Raw genomic sequence first — 13,185 nt, forward strand, 5'->3', positions numbered from 1 at the left:
TTGTTGCAGGCATCATTGACAAATACAAACAAGTGGCTCTGTATTAAGCTATTATAACATGAAGGTACTGTAGAACATTCGTTATAGCCTATCATTTGAGTTCACACAACGGAACGGTTCACACAACATATTCTGCATCAAAGAAAAGTTGTCTACAAAAAAACAAAAACATATCCTGTAGGCTACAGAGGCTGCAGTCAAGAGCTGCTTTCTACATGTGTTGTAGTCAGCTTATTATTTTATACGAGCGGCTCCTGGCATTCTTCTGCGCTAAGTCCTGTAGGCTATAACACTCTTTAGATCTAGGCTGCACGTGCGTCAGCTGTCAATACTAAGGATTGATAACCCAGACAGTCTCTTTTGCGACATTGTGCTCCTCAAATATGTCTTTATTAATTAAAGTTTTGAGAAAGATCTCTCGGCACTGCCAAAAGTCACAGGTATTGTTAAAAACAATGCTCTGGCAACATCTGGGATATTTGCCAAAATGGACTGATTTTGAATTAGCAGGGTTTGTGGAAGGTATTTGATTGTTCCACGCTCAATTTCCTTTATATGTCTCAGAGCATTACGGTTGGACAGGATCTGGAAAGGAAACTCGGCTGACAAGTCATCTTTATACTGGGCTGCTAAAGCACTAGCGGACTCAGACAGATTCATGTCTGTTGCACGCAAAGGTTCACAGGCCACGAGCCACTGTAAGAACAATCAATAATTCCAATGTACTCCGTAGCCTACTTGTATCCTACTGATTATAGCCTACTGTGAGCAGTGCTGATACCAGTGGCATCGCTAGGCTGTTTTATTCTAATATAAAGCCCTGAATGTTTTTTAATTAGCCCCAAATGTTTTTAATAAGCCTAATAAAAGGGCCAGGGGGCCTGGTAGTCAGAGGGAAGCCCATCAACAAAAGATTGTTGATGGGCTTCGCGAAGGCTCAGGGCCCCCTCCACCTCCGGGCCCCTGGTAGTCAAAGGCCCCTGGGCGCCGGCCCTATTGGCCCGGTCCATAACCCGTCTCTGAGAGTATTGCAATATATGGTGATACATATCGTATTGTTACCCGTGTATCATAATATGCATGGTATACAAGTCAATACCCAGCTTCATCCATACTATATCAGGCAGGAGTTTAAGGTTAGTGCCTGAGAGTAGAGAGAGAGTATACAGGCCTACAGCACTCATGGTGCACAATGTTTCTCAGTGTTTTCAGTGTCTGAATGGTCTCAATACATGTACTTCTGTATTGCTAATCTATGCTTCCTCAGATTGAGTGTTCCAGCATATCTGAGTACTCTGAGAGGATCATCAAGTCCAACCACCTGGACAGTGGTAAGTCACCTACACAAACAATTGTCATAGCTAACCCATCCCCATTCTCATACAGTACCTAACCCTAACCCCGTACTCATAGCTAACCCTGACCCCGTTCTCATAGCTAACCCTGACCCCGTTCTCAACCCTAACCCTAACCATGTTAGTAACCTCTGACCTGTGGAGTCCCTCAAGGTTCCATCCTGGGCCCCATATTATTTTTACTGAACATGCTGTCCCTAGGCTCTATTTTTGGAAAGCACGGAATCTCCTTCCACTGCTACGCTGATGATGTCCAAATCGATCTGCCCCTACGGTCCAAAGGCAAGGAATGTATGCAGCCATTACTAGACTGCCTGAGTGACGTCAAGTCTTGGATGAGCTCTAACTTTCTAAATCTTAATGAGTCCAAGACCAAGATCATCCTTTTTGGATGACACACTCCCTCAGACTTTTCTGTCGATACCCTGGGCCCCTTGAGCTCCAACATTCGTTCCTCTGTGAAGAATCTTAGGGTGGTTTTTGACAGTGATTTTAAATTTGATAAACAGATCAGTGCTGTAGTAAAAACAAGCTTTTTTCAACTGCGTCTCCTAGCTAAGACCAGGCCCTAACTCTCTGCTACTGACCTAGAGAGGGTGATCCATTCCTTCATCACTACTAGACTCGACTACTGTAACGCCCTGTATGTTGGCATGGATCAGTCTTCCCTCAGCCGCCTACAGCTTGTACAGAATGCTGCCGCTCGCCTCCTCACAGGCGCCGCACCACATCACGCCAGTCCTGGCCTCACTCCACTGGCTCCCTGTCCGCTTTTGCATCGATTTTAAACTCTTGCTAATGGTTTTTATAGCCCTAAACGACCTGGCCCCTCTGTACCTCTCCGAACTCTTGCATCGCCACACCCCGCCAGAGCCATACGGTCTGCTGACCAACTGCTGTTGGAGGTGCCTAAAACCAGACTTAAGTCTAGAGGCGACAGGGCCTTGCGGCGGCTGCCCCCAGGCTATGGAATAGCCTGCCCCTTCACATTAGATCCTTCCACACTCTTGAGTTTTTTTTCAATCCTCCCTAAAAACCTACCTTTTCTCTCTGCCGTTTTAACCAGTCTGTGCTCAAGCCTTGTTTATGTTCAATGTCTGTATTGTTTGCTGAAATTTCCTTGTTTTGTTGAGATGTTTTTACCTAGGACCCACCTTTGTACAGCACTTTGGTCGACTGCTGTCATTTTAAACGTGCTTTATAAATACATTTTGATTTGATGTTCTCATAGCTAACCCTGACCCCGTTCTCATAGCTAACCCTGACCCCGTTCTCATAGCTAACCCTGACCCCGTTCTCATAGCTAACCCTGACCCCGTTCTCATAGCTAACCCTGACCCCGTTCTCATAGCTAACCCTGACCCCGTTCTCATAGCTAACCCTAACCCCGTTCTCATAGCTAACCCTGACCCCGTTCTCATAGCTAACCCTGACCCCGTTCTCATAGCTAACCCTAACCCCGTTCTCATAGTTAACCCTAACCCTGTTGTCATAGCTAACCTTAACCCCGTTCTCATACCATAACCTAAACCCTAATCAGGGCTATCCAGCGAGCGGGAAGTCCTGTCAGGCCGCTAAACAAGCCCTGGGAGCCTGAAGAGGGAACCAGGCTGGATGGGGAAGATGCTTGATGGGCAAGTGGACATGGCCTCAACCCATCCGCCTCTAAGCCCTTAAAAGCGGCCACCCTGGATCAAGCTCCTGGTCGAAGGTCCCACCTATGTCCCGGCCACAGAACTGGGCTGGATGAAGGACTTGGGGCTGATCCAGGACTCCAGGCCGAACCAGGGCTCCAGGCTGGATGGAGGGCCAGCCAGAGAACCTGGCCTCCGGGGAGAAAAGCTTGCATCCTGCACTGGGAACCAGACTGGGTGGGAAGAGAACTAGGTCTCCAGGCTCGATCTAGAGCTGGGCATGGCACCAGGGCTCCAGGGCTAGGTCACGCTAGCAGCCTGCTAGGAGAACCAGACTGGATGGGGGAAAAGTCAGAGAACTAGCCCTCCAGGCTGGATGGAGGAGAGGGCGGAGATCCGGGGCCCCGGGGCTTCCAGCCTGACTTATCTCCAGAGGCTTGAGGCTAGGGGACTTGGGCTGGGGCTAAGTCAGGTTGGAAGCCCGCAGAGGAAACCAGGCTGGATGGGGGAGAAGCCAGAGATCCAGGGCTCCTTTGCTGGATCCAGAGCTGAGCTCCAGAGACAATTTTCAGCCTGACTTAGCCTCAGAGGCTTGGGATTAGGGGAACCATTTTGAACAACTCTGAATTTCCATATTGAAAGACTGTCAAAGTCAAAGTTAATTTTATTTATATAGCACACAGTGCTTTACAGAATAAATAAAAACAGTTTATTAGTAGTTGGTATGAAAAAATAAGAAAAGAAAATAAGAAAAGAAAACAGGACGGAACATACCTGTATATGGTAAAAGAGAAATAGAAAATAACAGCAAAAAATTTAAAATGAGTAAAATAATATTAATATTAAAATTGAGTAAAACTACATGATGAAAGCTAGACTAAAAAGGTATGTCTTAAGATCTTGCTTAAAAGTTCCCACAGTTTCAGCCATCCTTAGGTTTTCTGGGAGGGTTGTAAGGGGGCTGGTTGGCTAGCTGACCCAAACGCAGGACCACGGACACAGACGGACAGTTCCAAGCCCAGAGGGCGGTTTAATATAGAAGCGGCAGTACAGAGGGCAAGGCAAAAGGGTAGTCAAGTTCAGGCAGGGGTCAATCGATCAACAAACAAAGTCCAGAAAACGTAATCCAAGCCGTGGTCGAGGTCCGGGGAGAATGGGTCGGGGAAGCCGTGTGTCAGTCCAGGAAACGAGCAGCAAACAAACCGGAATCTGGAGGAGTGGAGAGTAGAATGAGTAAAGGGGAAAAAAAACAACTATAACGACTACTAGCACGGGAACTTCAGAAAACCATAACTTGCCACAAGGAATCTTAGGGAAGAACTGGCGACGAACGTTGGGAAGACCGGGTTCTTATAGGGGAGGTGATTGGATGATTAGTGGCAGCAGGTGAGCCGCGCCCTCGGAGCTGGTTAGCAGAACCGTCTTCAGGTGTGCGGGGGTGATCACGTCGTTAGCGGAACCGTGTTCAGGTGTGCGGGGTGATCACGTCGTTAGCGGAACCGTGTTCATGTGTGCGGGGGTGATCACGTCGTTAGCGGAACCGTGTTCATGTGTGCGGGGGTGATCACGTCGTTAGCAGAACCGTGTTCAGGTGTGCGGGGGTGATCACGTCGTTAGCAGAACCGTGTTCAGGTGTGCGGGGGTGATCACGTCGTTAGCGGAACCGTGTTCAGGTGTGCGGGGTGATTACGTCGGAGGGCGCGCATAGCGCGCGCTGAAGTGGAAGGCCGTGGCGTGCGTGCTGCGGGAACGGTGGTGGGAGCTGGAGAGCGCCCAGGCGGAGGCGGAGCCGTAACAAGGGTATTCCAGATGCTGGGGGTGTAAAAACTGAAGGCTGCCTCCCCATGTCTCTTGGCCCTGGCTCCAGGGATAGTTAAAAGTTCAGTGCCAGAGGACCTCAGGGACCTACTTAGTGTATATTGTAAAAGCATGCCTGACATGTAGTCAAGTGCATGAATATAAAGTGCTTTGTAAACTAATAAAATAATCTTAAAATCTATTCTTAAACTGACCTGTACCCAGTATAGTGATGTCAGACTGGTGTGATGTGTGCCCTTCTTCTGATCTGCAGCGTCTTGTATCGTTTGAAGTTAATACTGTAGCTTTCTTTGGTTGAGCAGATCCAATCCAATCTGCTACTGATAAAAGCATGTATTAGTCTTTCAGTGTCGGCCTGGCAGAGAAAATGTTTGACCTTAGCAATGTGTCTCAAGTGATAAAAATATTTCCTAGTTACATTCTTAATATGGGCCTCAAAATTAAAATCAGGATCAAACATGACACCCAGGTTTCTGACTTGGCATTTGGTGTTGTGTCAGTGTTTACGTGCTCAGATAGTCTCTCCCTTTCAACCTTTTCACCAATGATCAATACGTCTGTTTTATCCTAGTTTGACTGAATGAAATTCTGTGACATCCATGCATTTATATCAGCAATGCATTCTACCAAGTGGTCAACTGAGCTGTAGTCATCGGGTGTCATCAGAAACATGAGCACACTAGCTGGGCTAGCTAATATTGTGCCTCCTAATGATGTCACATAGGGGTAGCATATAAAGACTGAAAAGTAGGGGCCCTAGAATGAATCCTTGTATGTCTGTGTGTATGTGTGTGTGTGTGTGTGTGTGTGTGTGTGGGTGTGTGTGTGTGTGTCTATGTGTGTGTGTCTGTGTTTTGCAGTGATCACCATCTTCAACGGGAAGGTGGAGGAAGTGGAGCTGCCGGTTGAGAAGGTGGACATCATCGTGTCTGAGTGGATGGGGTACTGCCTCTTCTACGAGTCCATGCTTAACACTGTCATCTTCGCCAGGGACAAGTGGCTGGTGAGGCCAACTAAAGCGTGTGTATGTGCCAAGTACAGTGTTTGCTGTTTGCTCTATAGAGTACTGTACGTCACTCCAATCTGAGACACCTGTGTGGAATGATGTTAATGATAGCCAACTTGATGTAAAGGGAGCAGACAACATGAGCAGTGCTCCTACCTCCCTGACAGCCTGGGCTAATATAATATAGAGAGTGGTTTTGTTTCCGGCCTTTGTCCTCATCTTCCTCCTTGTCCAACAGAAACCTGGAGGCCTTATGTTCCCAGATCGCGCTACGCTCTATGTGGTGGCCATTGAGGACCGGCAATACAAGGACTTCAAGATACACTGTGAGTGAGTGAGTGAGAGTGTGTGTGTGTGTGTGTGTGTGTGTGTGTGTGTGTGTGTGTGTGCGTGCGTGTGTGTGTGTGTGTGCGTGTGTGTGTGTGTTTTGTCCTACCCCCCTTGTCCTATAGCCCTAACTTTCCCCTAGGGTAAGTCATACCTGGATTATATTTCTGCTTTGCTAATGAACCGTGAATGTTAATGATGAAAACACCCAGACACACACACACATACTGTACACACACATGCACGCGCGCACAAGCACGCGCGCACACGCACGCACGCACGCACGCACGCACGCACGCACACACACTAATTGACCCACTCTGTGGGACTGGTAATGTTTTTCCAAAGGCATATTGCTAGTGGCAGCGATGATCGATATTACTGTACAAGTCTACAAGCCCTTCCCCCCCAGCTCTACCCACTCTCCAGCAGGATTGTGGGCGATTTTTCATTCACACTGCGATTTTTCGTACACACACACACACACACACACACACACACACACACACACACCTCCATACATCTACCAAATTACCCTCCCATGATAGACTGACCTCCATTCCAAGGAGATCAGTCTATCGTGTCCATAGAGTGTCTAAAGAATATTCCGGCATGGCCAGAGTTCATACTGACCCCAGTATGTTTTTCTAGTAGGCTATAAATGGCCGTAGATGGACGGGGTATAGCTAGAACACTCACACACTCTGGAGTATGGTGGCCTGCTAGGACATTCCTCCGGGATGTCAGTGATTCTCTACAGTCATTTTTCCAGTTCCGGGGGGAGGGGGGGGGACCTTGCACAGCCAAGGTCACAGTACAGCGCAGCTGTTCAGCCGAGCCACACTCAACCGAGGTCCAGGGCTGTGTGGTTTTTTTACCCCATGTATGAGACACACTCTGGCGAAAGTTGGGATTAGTGCTATAGGCTGCAGATAGTTGATGGAACGTTTGTTGATAGTTTGTAGTTGGTGGCTGAGCATCTATAGATCATCTATTAGGGGGCGGCTCACCAAATTCAGTATCTCTGTCATAATATAGCCGTGTGTGTGTGTATGTGTGCGTGTGTGTGAAGGGTGGGAGAATGTGTATGGCTTTGACATGACCTGCATCAGAAACGTGGCCATGAAGGAACCGTTGGTGGACATAGTGGACTCCAAACAGGTGGTCACCAACTCCTGCCTGGTCAAGGTAGGCAAGGGGAGGGTTCTAGTTATGAGTTTGGATTGGACTGCATATGACGCTTATGATGGAGACTATGATGATGTTTGTGAGAGTGCGTGGGGGTCTATGAGTGTGTGTGGGTACTGGTAGGTGTTCTTTTCTGTTATATCTGTTCTGGAGGGAGTGTCTGACTGACTGACTGACTGACTGACTGACTGACTGACTGACTGACTGATTTATTATAGATCATCTAATAAAGTGATCTGATTGTCCTTTGAAAAGTGAAGAATCACAATCCACTCATGTCCCAACCCAGTACAAGGGCAGAGCAGAGGTTGTGTGAGCCATGCCATGCAAGTCAATGTCCTAGTCTAGACTGCTGATTGTCTCCGCTTGTCTCACTGACGATCAGCATTATTGATCGTATCGTTTTGTTCTATTCTGCCCCGTTCTAACGAGAAACAGAAAACAGCCATCTGTGCTGAGGAGTGAATATTAACTGTCAGCTGCCCTGTTTAAAACAGCATGATCTGAGGTCTGACACATCTGCCTCTTAACCAGTCCAATTGTGTAATGAAAGCTAATGGGATTGATGGCCCGCTGAGGAGCTGACACGGGACATTGAGAGAGACAGACTCCGTCCCGGACCCATCTGCTCTGTTCCAGCCCGTACCAGAGCCATGATGAGGAGCTGTTCCTGTACAGTCTGATGAGAGCCAGGGGCATCCAGGCACAGGAACCACAGCACCTCTCTGCTAGCCCTTTTCCACCAAGAGGGAACCGGTTCGCGAACCTAATTTTGAACGGTTCCGGGGCATTTCGACCAAAAATCTATGAGTTCGGGAATCCAAAGGTTGGTTCCGAACCGGCATCCAAAAATAGTAGGTTTTTCAGGGCGAACCATGACGATATCTTGGGCGTGGTCTATAGATTTGCTGTAAACATCTGTGATTTACTCCATGATGAGAGTGGTATCGACCACCTATGTGTAAATGCTCACTGGGAAGGCTCCGAAGTTTGAATGATCTCATTCTCTCTATGTTATGTACGTGCCAACTATCTAAATTGCCAGCCATCGAGCTAACTTTATACAAATTATAATTGACGTTCCCTAAAACAATAATGTGATGACGACCTACTGTACTGTAATTATAATGAAGTAGACTACGCAAGCCACTTTCGTGACACACCAACTGATCAGCTTTACACACTACTGTATATCTCCAAGCTGTTGACGTACAGTTCCGCTCAAAACTGGTCGAAACGGGGGCCCCTTCCCTAGATGGAGCCAAGGTTCCAAGAATTCTGAACCGAACTGGTTCCCGAACCAGATTTACTTTGGTGGAAAAGGGCTATGCCCGACCCTGGCTGGCCCCCTCCCGGTGACCCTATTGGGGGACCTTTGGCCGGTCCATATGGTTGAACTGATCCATCTGGAATTTTGTGGGTCATCTCTGCAAGGCAGAGAAGCGAGGAGTAAATGAAATAAATTAGCTTTAAAATGGCTTTGTAGCTGACACCCAGTCTGAGAGAGAGTTGCCGTTCTCCCTGACAGAGAGCCCTTTACATCTCTGCTCTCCCCTTTACAGGAAGTAGACATCTACAAGGTGAAGATCGAGGACCTGTCCTTCACTTCCGCCTTCTGTCTACAGATCCAGAGAAACGACTACGTCCACGCCCTGGTCACCTACTTCAACATTGAGTTCACCAAGTGTCACAAGAAGACAGGCTTCTCCACAGGTGACATGCCAGCCCTCTCATCAGCCTTCTTGTCCACGCAGAAGAGATGTGTAATGGCGGTCGAGGTGCACGGTCAGCATTAGGATAATGTGACTTCTTGTCTTGGCCTTCTGATACGGTGGATCGTCCCGGAGTTCCAGCCTTGTTCTCGCACGCTGCCCTCCCCATGAGGACGCTGGCGTCTGCAGTCCCAGACAAAAGAGCTCCCGCTAATTAGCTCTGTGACAAGGCTGAGCTTTCTGGAGGACAGCAGTGCATGCTGATAGCTCTGCAAATTAGCTCAGAGTGACAAGCTGTGGTTGTAGGCCGTAACGCCGCATGATCGGTCACTGACTGACCTCTAGTGGTGACATTGTAGACAGTGGAATTGGTTTTCACCAGCACCAGTTTATGATGGAACATCCAGCGGTTAAGCGGTTAAATGGATATCCTTCACTTAGCCTGTTGTGGGGTGATTTTGAAGGTGATGTATTGGTATGTCACTCAGAGAAGGATAAAATAAATGTTTTGACCTTAAACACCTGCAGCCCTCCTACCTCCCTGGCCCTGACTGATGTTCATCCCTAAGACCCAGTCAGCTCTGCCAGAGGAGCTAGCCCTGCTGGTCTTGGACCTGTGATACACATCTAAATCCAAAACAAACGTTAAGAGCTGAGGCCTCTCATTGATTTCCCATACTTTTCTGGAGGACAGCCAGACGGCCACTATCTATCTATCAGGTACAAACACACACACACACACACACACACACACAGACACACACACACACACACACACACACACACTCCCTCTCTCTCTGAGCTGAGTTGGTGAGTTATGTGTCAGTGTCTGCTTCGGGGGAAATGAAAAGCCAGCTCACCTACAGCATTAGTAGTCTTTCTACAGTCTGTCTGAACTGCACTGTGTGTGTGCACGCACACATGCGTTCAACCAATGTGGTTGTCTGACCTTTTCATCCACAGTCAGAGTTACCCTAGTACGGCCATCTGAAACTCATTGAGAATGGCTTTGACCTTTGAGGCTTGGCCAGGGTGCCTTTGAACAGTAGGGAAGCAGGAAAGCACACACTTTTGTTTTGGACTGGAGTGTCAGCTATCGGCACTGTGCGGATGGAGATTAGCTCACACACACACACACACACACACACACACACACACACACACACACACACCCACACCCACACCCACACCCACGCACACACTTGAGTTAACTGATTGCATAATGCATGGAGTTAATGAGAGAATGAAGACTGACTTGTTGTGTGTGTGTGTGTGTGTGTGTGTGTGTGTGTGTCTGTGTGTCTGTGTGTGTGTGTCCAGCCCCTGACGCGCCGTACACCCACTGGAAGCAGACAGTGTTTTACCTGGAGGATTATCTGACCGTGCGCAGGGGGGAGGAGATCAGTGGCAGCATCACCATGACGCCCAATGAGAAAAACATTGTGAGTGACATCACTGCCTCAACACACTGTAACTAGGAAGAACATTCACCATGCCACTCTGTATTTCTCTCTCTCTCTCTCTCTCTCTCTCTCTCTCTCTCTCTCTCTCTCTCTTTCTCTGTCTCTCTCTCTCTCTCTCTCTCTCTCTCTTTCTCTATTCAATTGGCTTTATTGCCATGACGTAACACTGTACATATTGCCAAAGCAAGCATTTGGACATTGAAAAGCAACATTAATTCGAAAGAGCAAAGAAACATAGGCTACTACAAGACAAAACAAATTAACAGTTATCAATGTAGAGAGACTGTTTCCACTCTCCCTCTCCTTTTACAACAGACAGCTTGATTGTGCTTCAGTCCTGAGTGTGATGGAGGTCAAAAGAGGTGAGAGGAGAGACAACAGTGTGTTCTTTTCCTTCCATTCCGGGGGTCAGACAGCTAATCTTGTCAGGGCGCTGACTGGCAGAGGAGATTGGAGAAAGTCAGTCGGAGAAACAGACAGTAGAAGAAACAGCCAGTAAAAGACAGAGCCAATGGGAGAAACAGGCAGTACTGTGAGGGAAACAGCCAGTAAAGGAGTGTCATTCCGCCAACACTGTACTAATAGTAACTGGCAGTACTGAATGAACAAGTCTGATTGAGCACACACACTCTGATCTCTCTTTCCATCCTCTCACTTCCTTCTGCCTGTTCACTTCCATTTCAATCCTGCCCTCTCTCTCTCTCTCTCTCTCTCTCTCTCTCTCTCTCTCTCTCACCTGTCATTAAGGTTACGTAATTTCTCTCTCTATATATAGTTTAATGTAGCCTAAGTCATCAAAGGTTTTCACCTTGGTTTGGAGCCTGGAGGTTTATCAAGTTGTTCCTGGGACAAGAACTGAATGGACACCGATAGATTTGAACATGCTGTCTCACCTGCCTGGGCAGCAGCCAAGGACAGTGTGTGGTAGGCTGTTCAGACATGTCCCTCTGTCAGGTCAAATAATGGGTCATCCCTATATTCCCCGGGTCCTATATTCCCCCCAAAAAAGGGTTCTATGTTCCCCGGGTCCTATGTTCCCCGGGTCCTACGTTCCCCGGGTCCTATGTTCTCCCCAAAAAAAAAAGGGTTCTATGTTCCCCGGGTCCTATGTTCCCCACGAAACGCGAAAGATAAACGTGATTATGCCTTCGCATGATTTAATGCCTCAGTAGGCTACCCAAAGCAGCTCTGACTATAATGTAGGATATTCTAGATTGTATTTTATTTTCTGAAGTTAGCCTATCACCAAATTAGATAACTGTTATCTATATTTTTTCTTAGGCCTATGTGTGTGATGGCCTATTTATCAGACTTCAGTTATTTCAAGAGCATAGTGGTTGAGTGACTATCATTTCTACTGCGAGCGGATCCTCTCTCCACGGAACATAGGACCCGGGGAACATAGACATGTTCCCAAATAATGCTCTCCTCCAATAACAGAAGACTCTTCATCTCTGTCTGTCTGTCTGTCTGTCTGTCTGTCTGTCTGTCTGTCTGTCTGTCTGTCTGTCTGTCTGTCTGTCTGTCTGTCTGTCTGTCTGTCTGTCTGTGTGTCTCTCTCTCTCTCTCCATCTCTCTCTCTATCTCTCTCTCCCGTTCCCCTCCCTCTTACTTTGCAGCGTGACTTGGACTTCACCTTCGAGTTGGACTTTAAAGGACAGCTCTGTGAGGCGGCCATCTCTCACGACTACAAGATGCGCTAGGTGTCCAACAGGGGGCAGTGGTGCTTAAAGCAGCCCCACCAACACACCATGGGAGGCAGAAACACTCCCATTGAGTAGAGATGCAGACCTAGTCCAGACCAGAACAGTGTAGTCTAGACCAGGGGTTCTCAAACCCTTTCAGCCCGCGACCCCCAAAATGACGGTGCCAGAGAGTCGCGAACCCCACTCTCCCCAGAGGTGGTTGAGGCATACAAACGTTGTATTCTGAAATTAAATTAAATACGGTATCTTTAGATAGCCTACTCTCGTCCAAATTAACAATTTGGTTGATTATATAGACACACATAATAAATTACACACACACAATAGTTAATTTCTAATCTATAATATTTTAATATATGTGATTAGTACCAGAGTGCGGATGACTGGGCGTATATGTGAAAACATGCATAAACATGCTTAATGACTACACAAAAAGAACATGAATAGCCTAACAATCATAATATTAATAAGCTCTTAGCTAATGTAATTCAGTACAGGTTAAACATACCTAATGAGATGGGTGGGCACTATGCTTGGAAAGTCCAGTCTGGGTTTAATTTTTGGGGACGTTGTAGGCTAGTTGACAACGATGCATGCGAATCCATACTGGATATATTCCTCGTGATATTTTCGAGACTTGGACGAGGTAGGCTGGTCTGACTTCTGATGGATAGGCCTATCCACGTTAGCACTACCGCATGGCTGTCTCCTCCCGTACCTCTCGTGTTCCCTCCCATAACGCTGTCAGCGGTCGATGAGCTTTCTGCCGGAGGAACTTGCCTCTCTGCTGTGGCTGGTATCAACCAACTTTTCATTTTGATTTTGGTAGTCTACAGTTTGAGATGATTATGTTTTCATTTGAGGTAGAGTCTAGCTATGTGCGTTTGCAATGTTCCCTTTGTCTTTTTTTTTTTTTCTTTTCAATATTGTTTTCTAACGCCAGTCACTTGTTTGTGTGTGTTTGGGTGGGGGGAGT

General features: G+C 47.4%; 1 protein-coding gene across 6 annotated transcripts in view; it reads left to right on the forward strand.

Moving 5' to 3' along the window:
• The window catches only part of LOC311320681 (protein arginine N-methyltransferase 8-B), a gene marked incomplete at both ends in the record, with an annotated part of 20,549 nt that extends 8,343 nt beyond the window's left edge, over positions 1-12,206 (forward strand). For all 6 annotated transcript variants that reach the window (XM_084452487.1, XM_084452490.1, XM_084452486.1 and 3 more), the window contains 7 exons: positions 1,268-1,331; positions 5,668-5,810; positions 6,052-6,139; positions 7,213-7,328; positions 8,891-9,041; positions 10,361-10,482; positions 12,123-12,206. In XM_084452487.1, coding sequence (XP_084308613.1) covers positions 1,268-1,331; positions 5,668-5,810; positions 6,052-6,139; positions 7,213-7,328; positions 8,891-9,041; positions 10,361-10,482; positions 12,123-12,206 — 768 coding nt within the window. The remainder of the gene's footprint in view (positions 1-1,267; positions 1,332-5,667; positions 5,811-6,051; positions 6,140-7,212; positions 7,329-8,890; positions 9,042-10,360; positions 10,483-12,122) is intronic.
• Between the last annotated feature and the right edge of the window lie 979 nt (positions 12,207-13,185).

This window comes from Borostomias antarcticus, assembly GCF_949987555.1.
Source record: "Borostomias antarcticus genome assembly, chromosome: 18".
Taxonomy (NCBI): Eukaryota; Metazoa; Chordata; class Actinopteri; order Stomiiformes; family Stomiidae; genus Borostomias; species Borostomias antarcticus.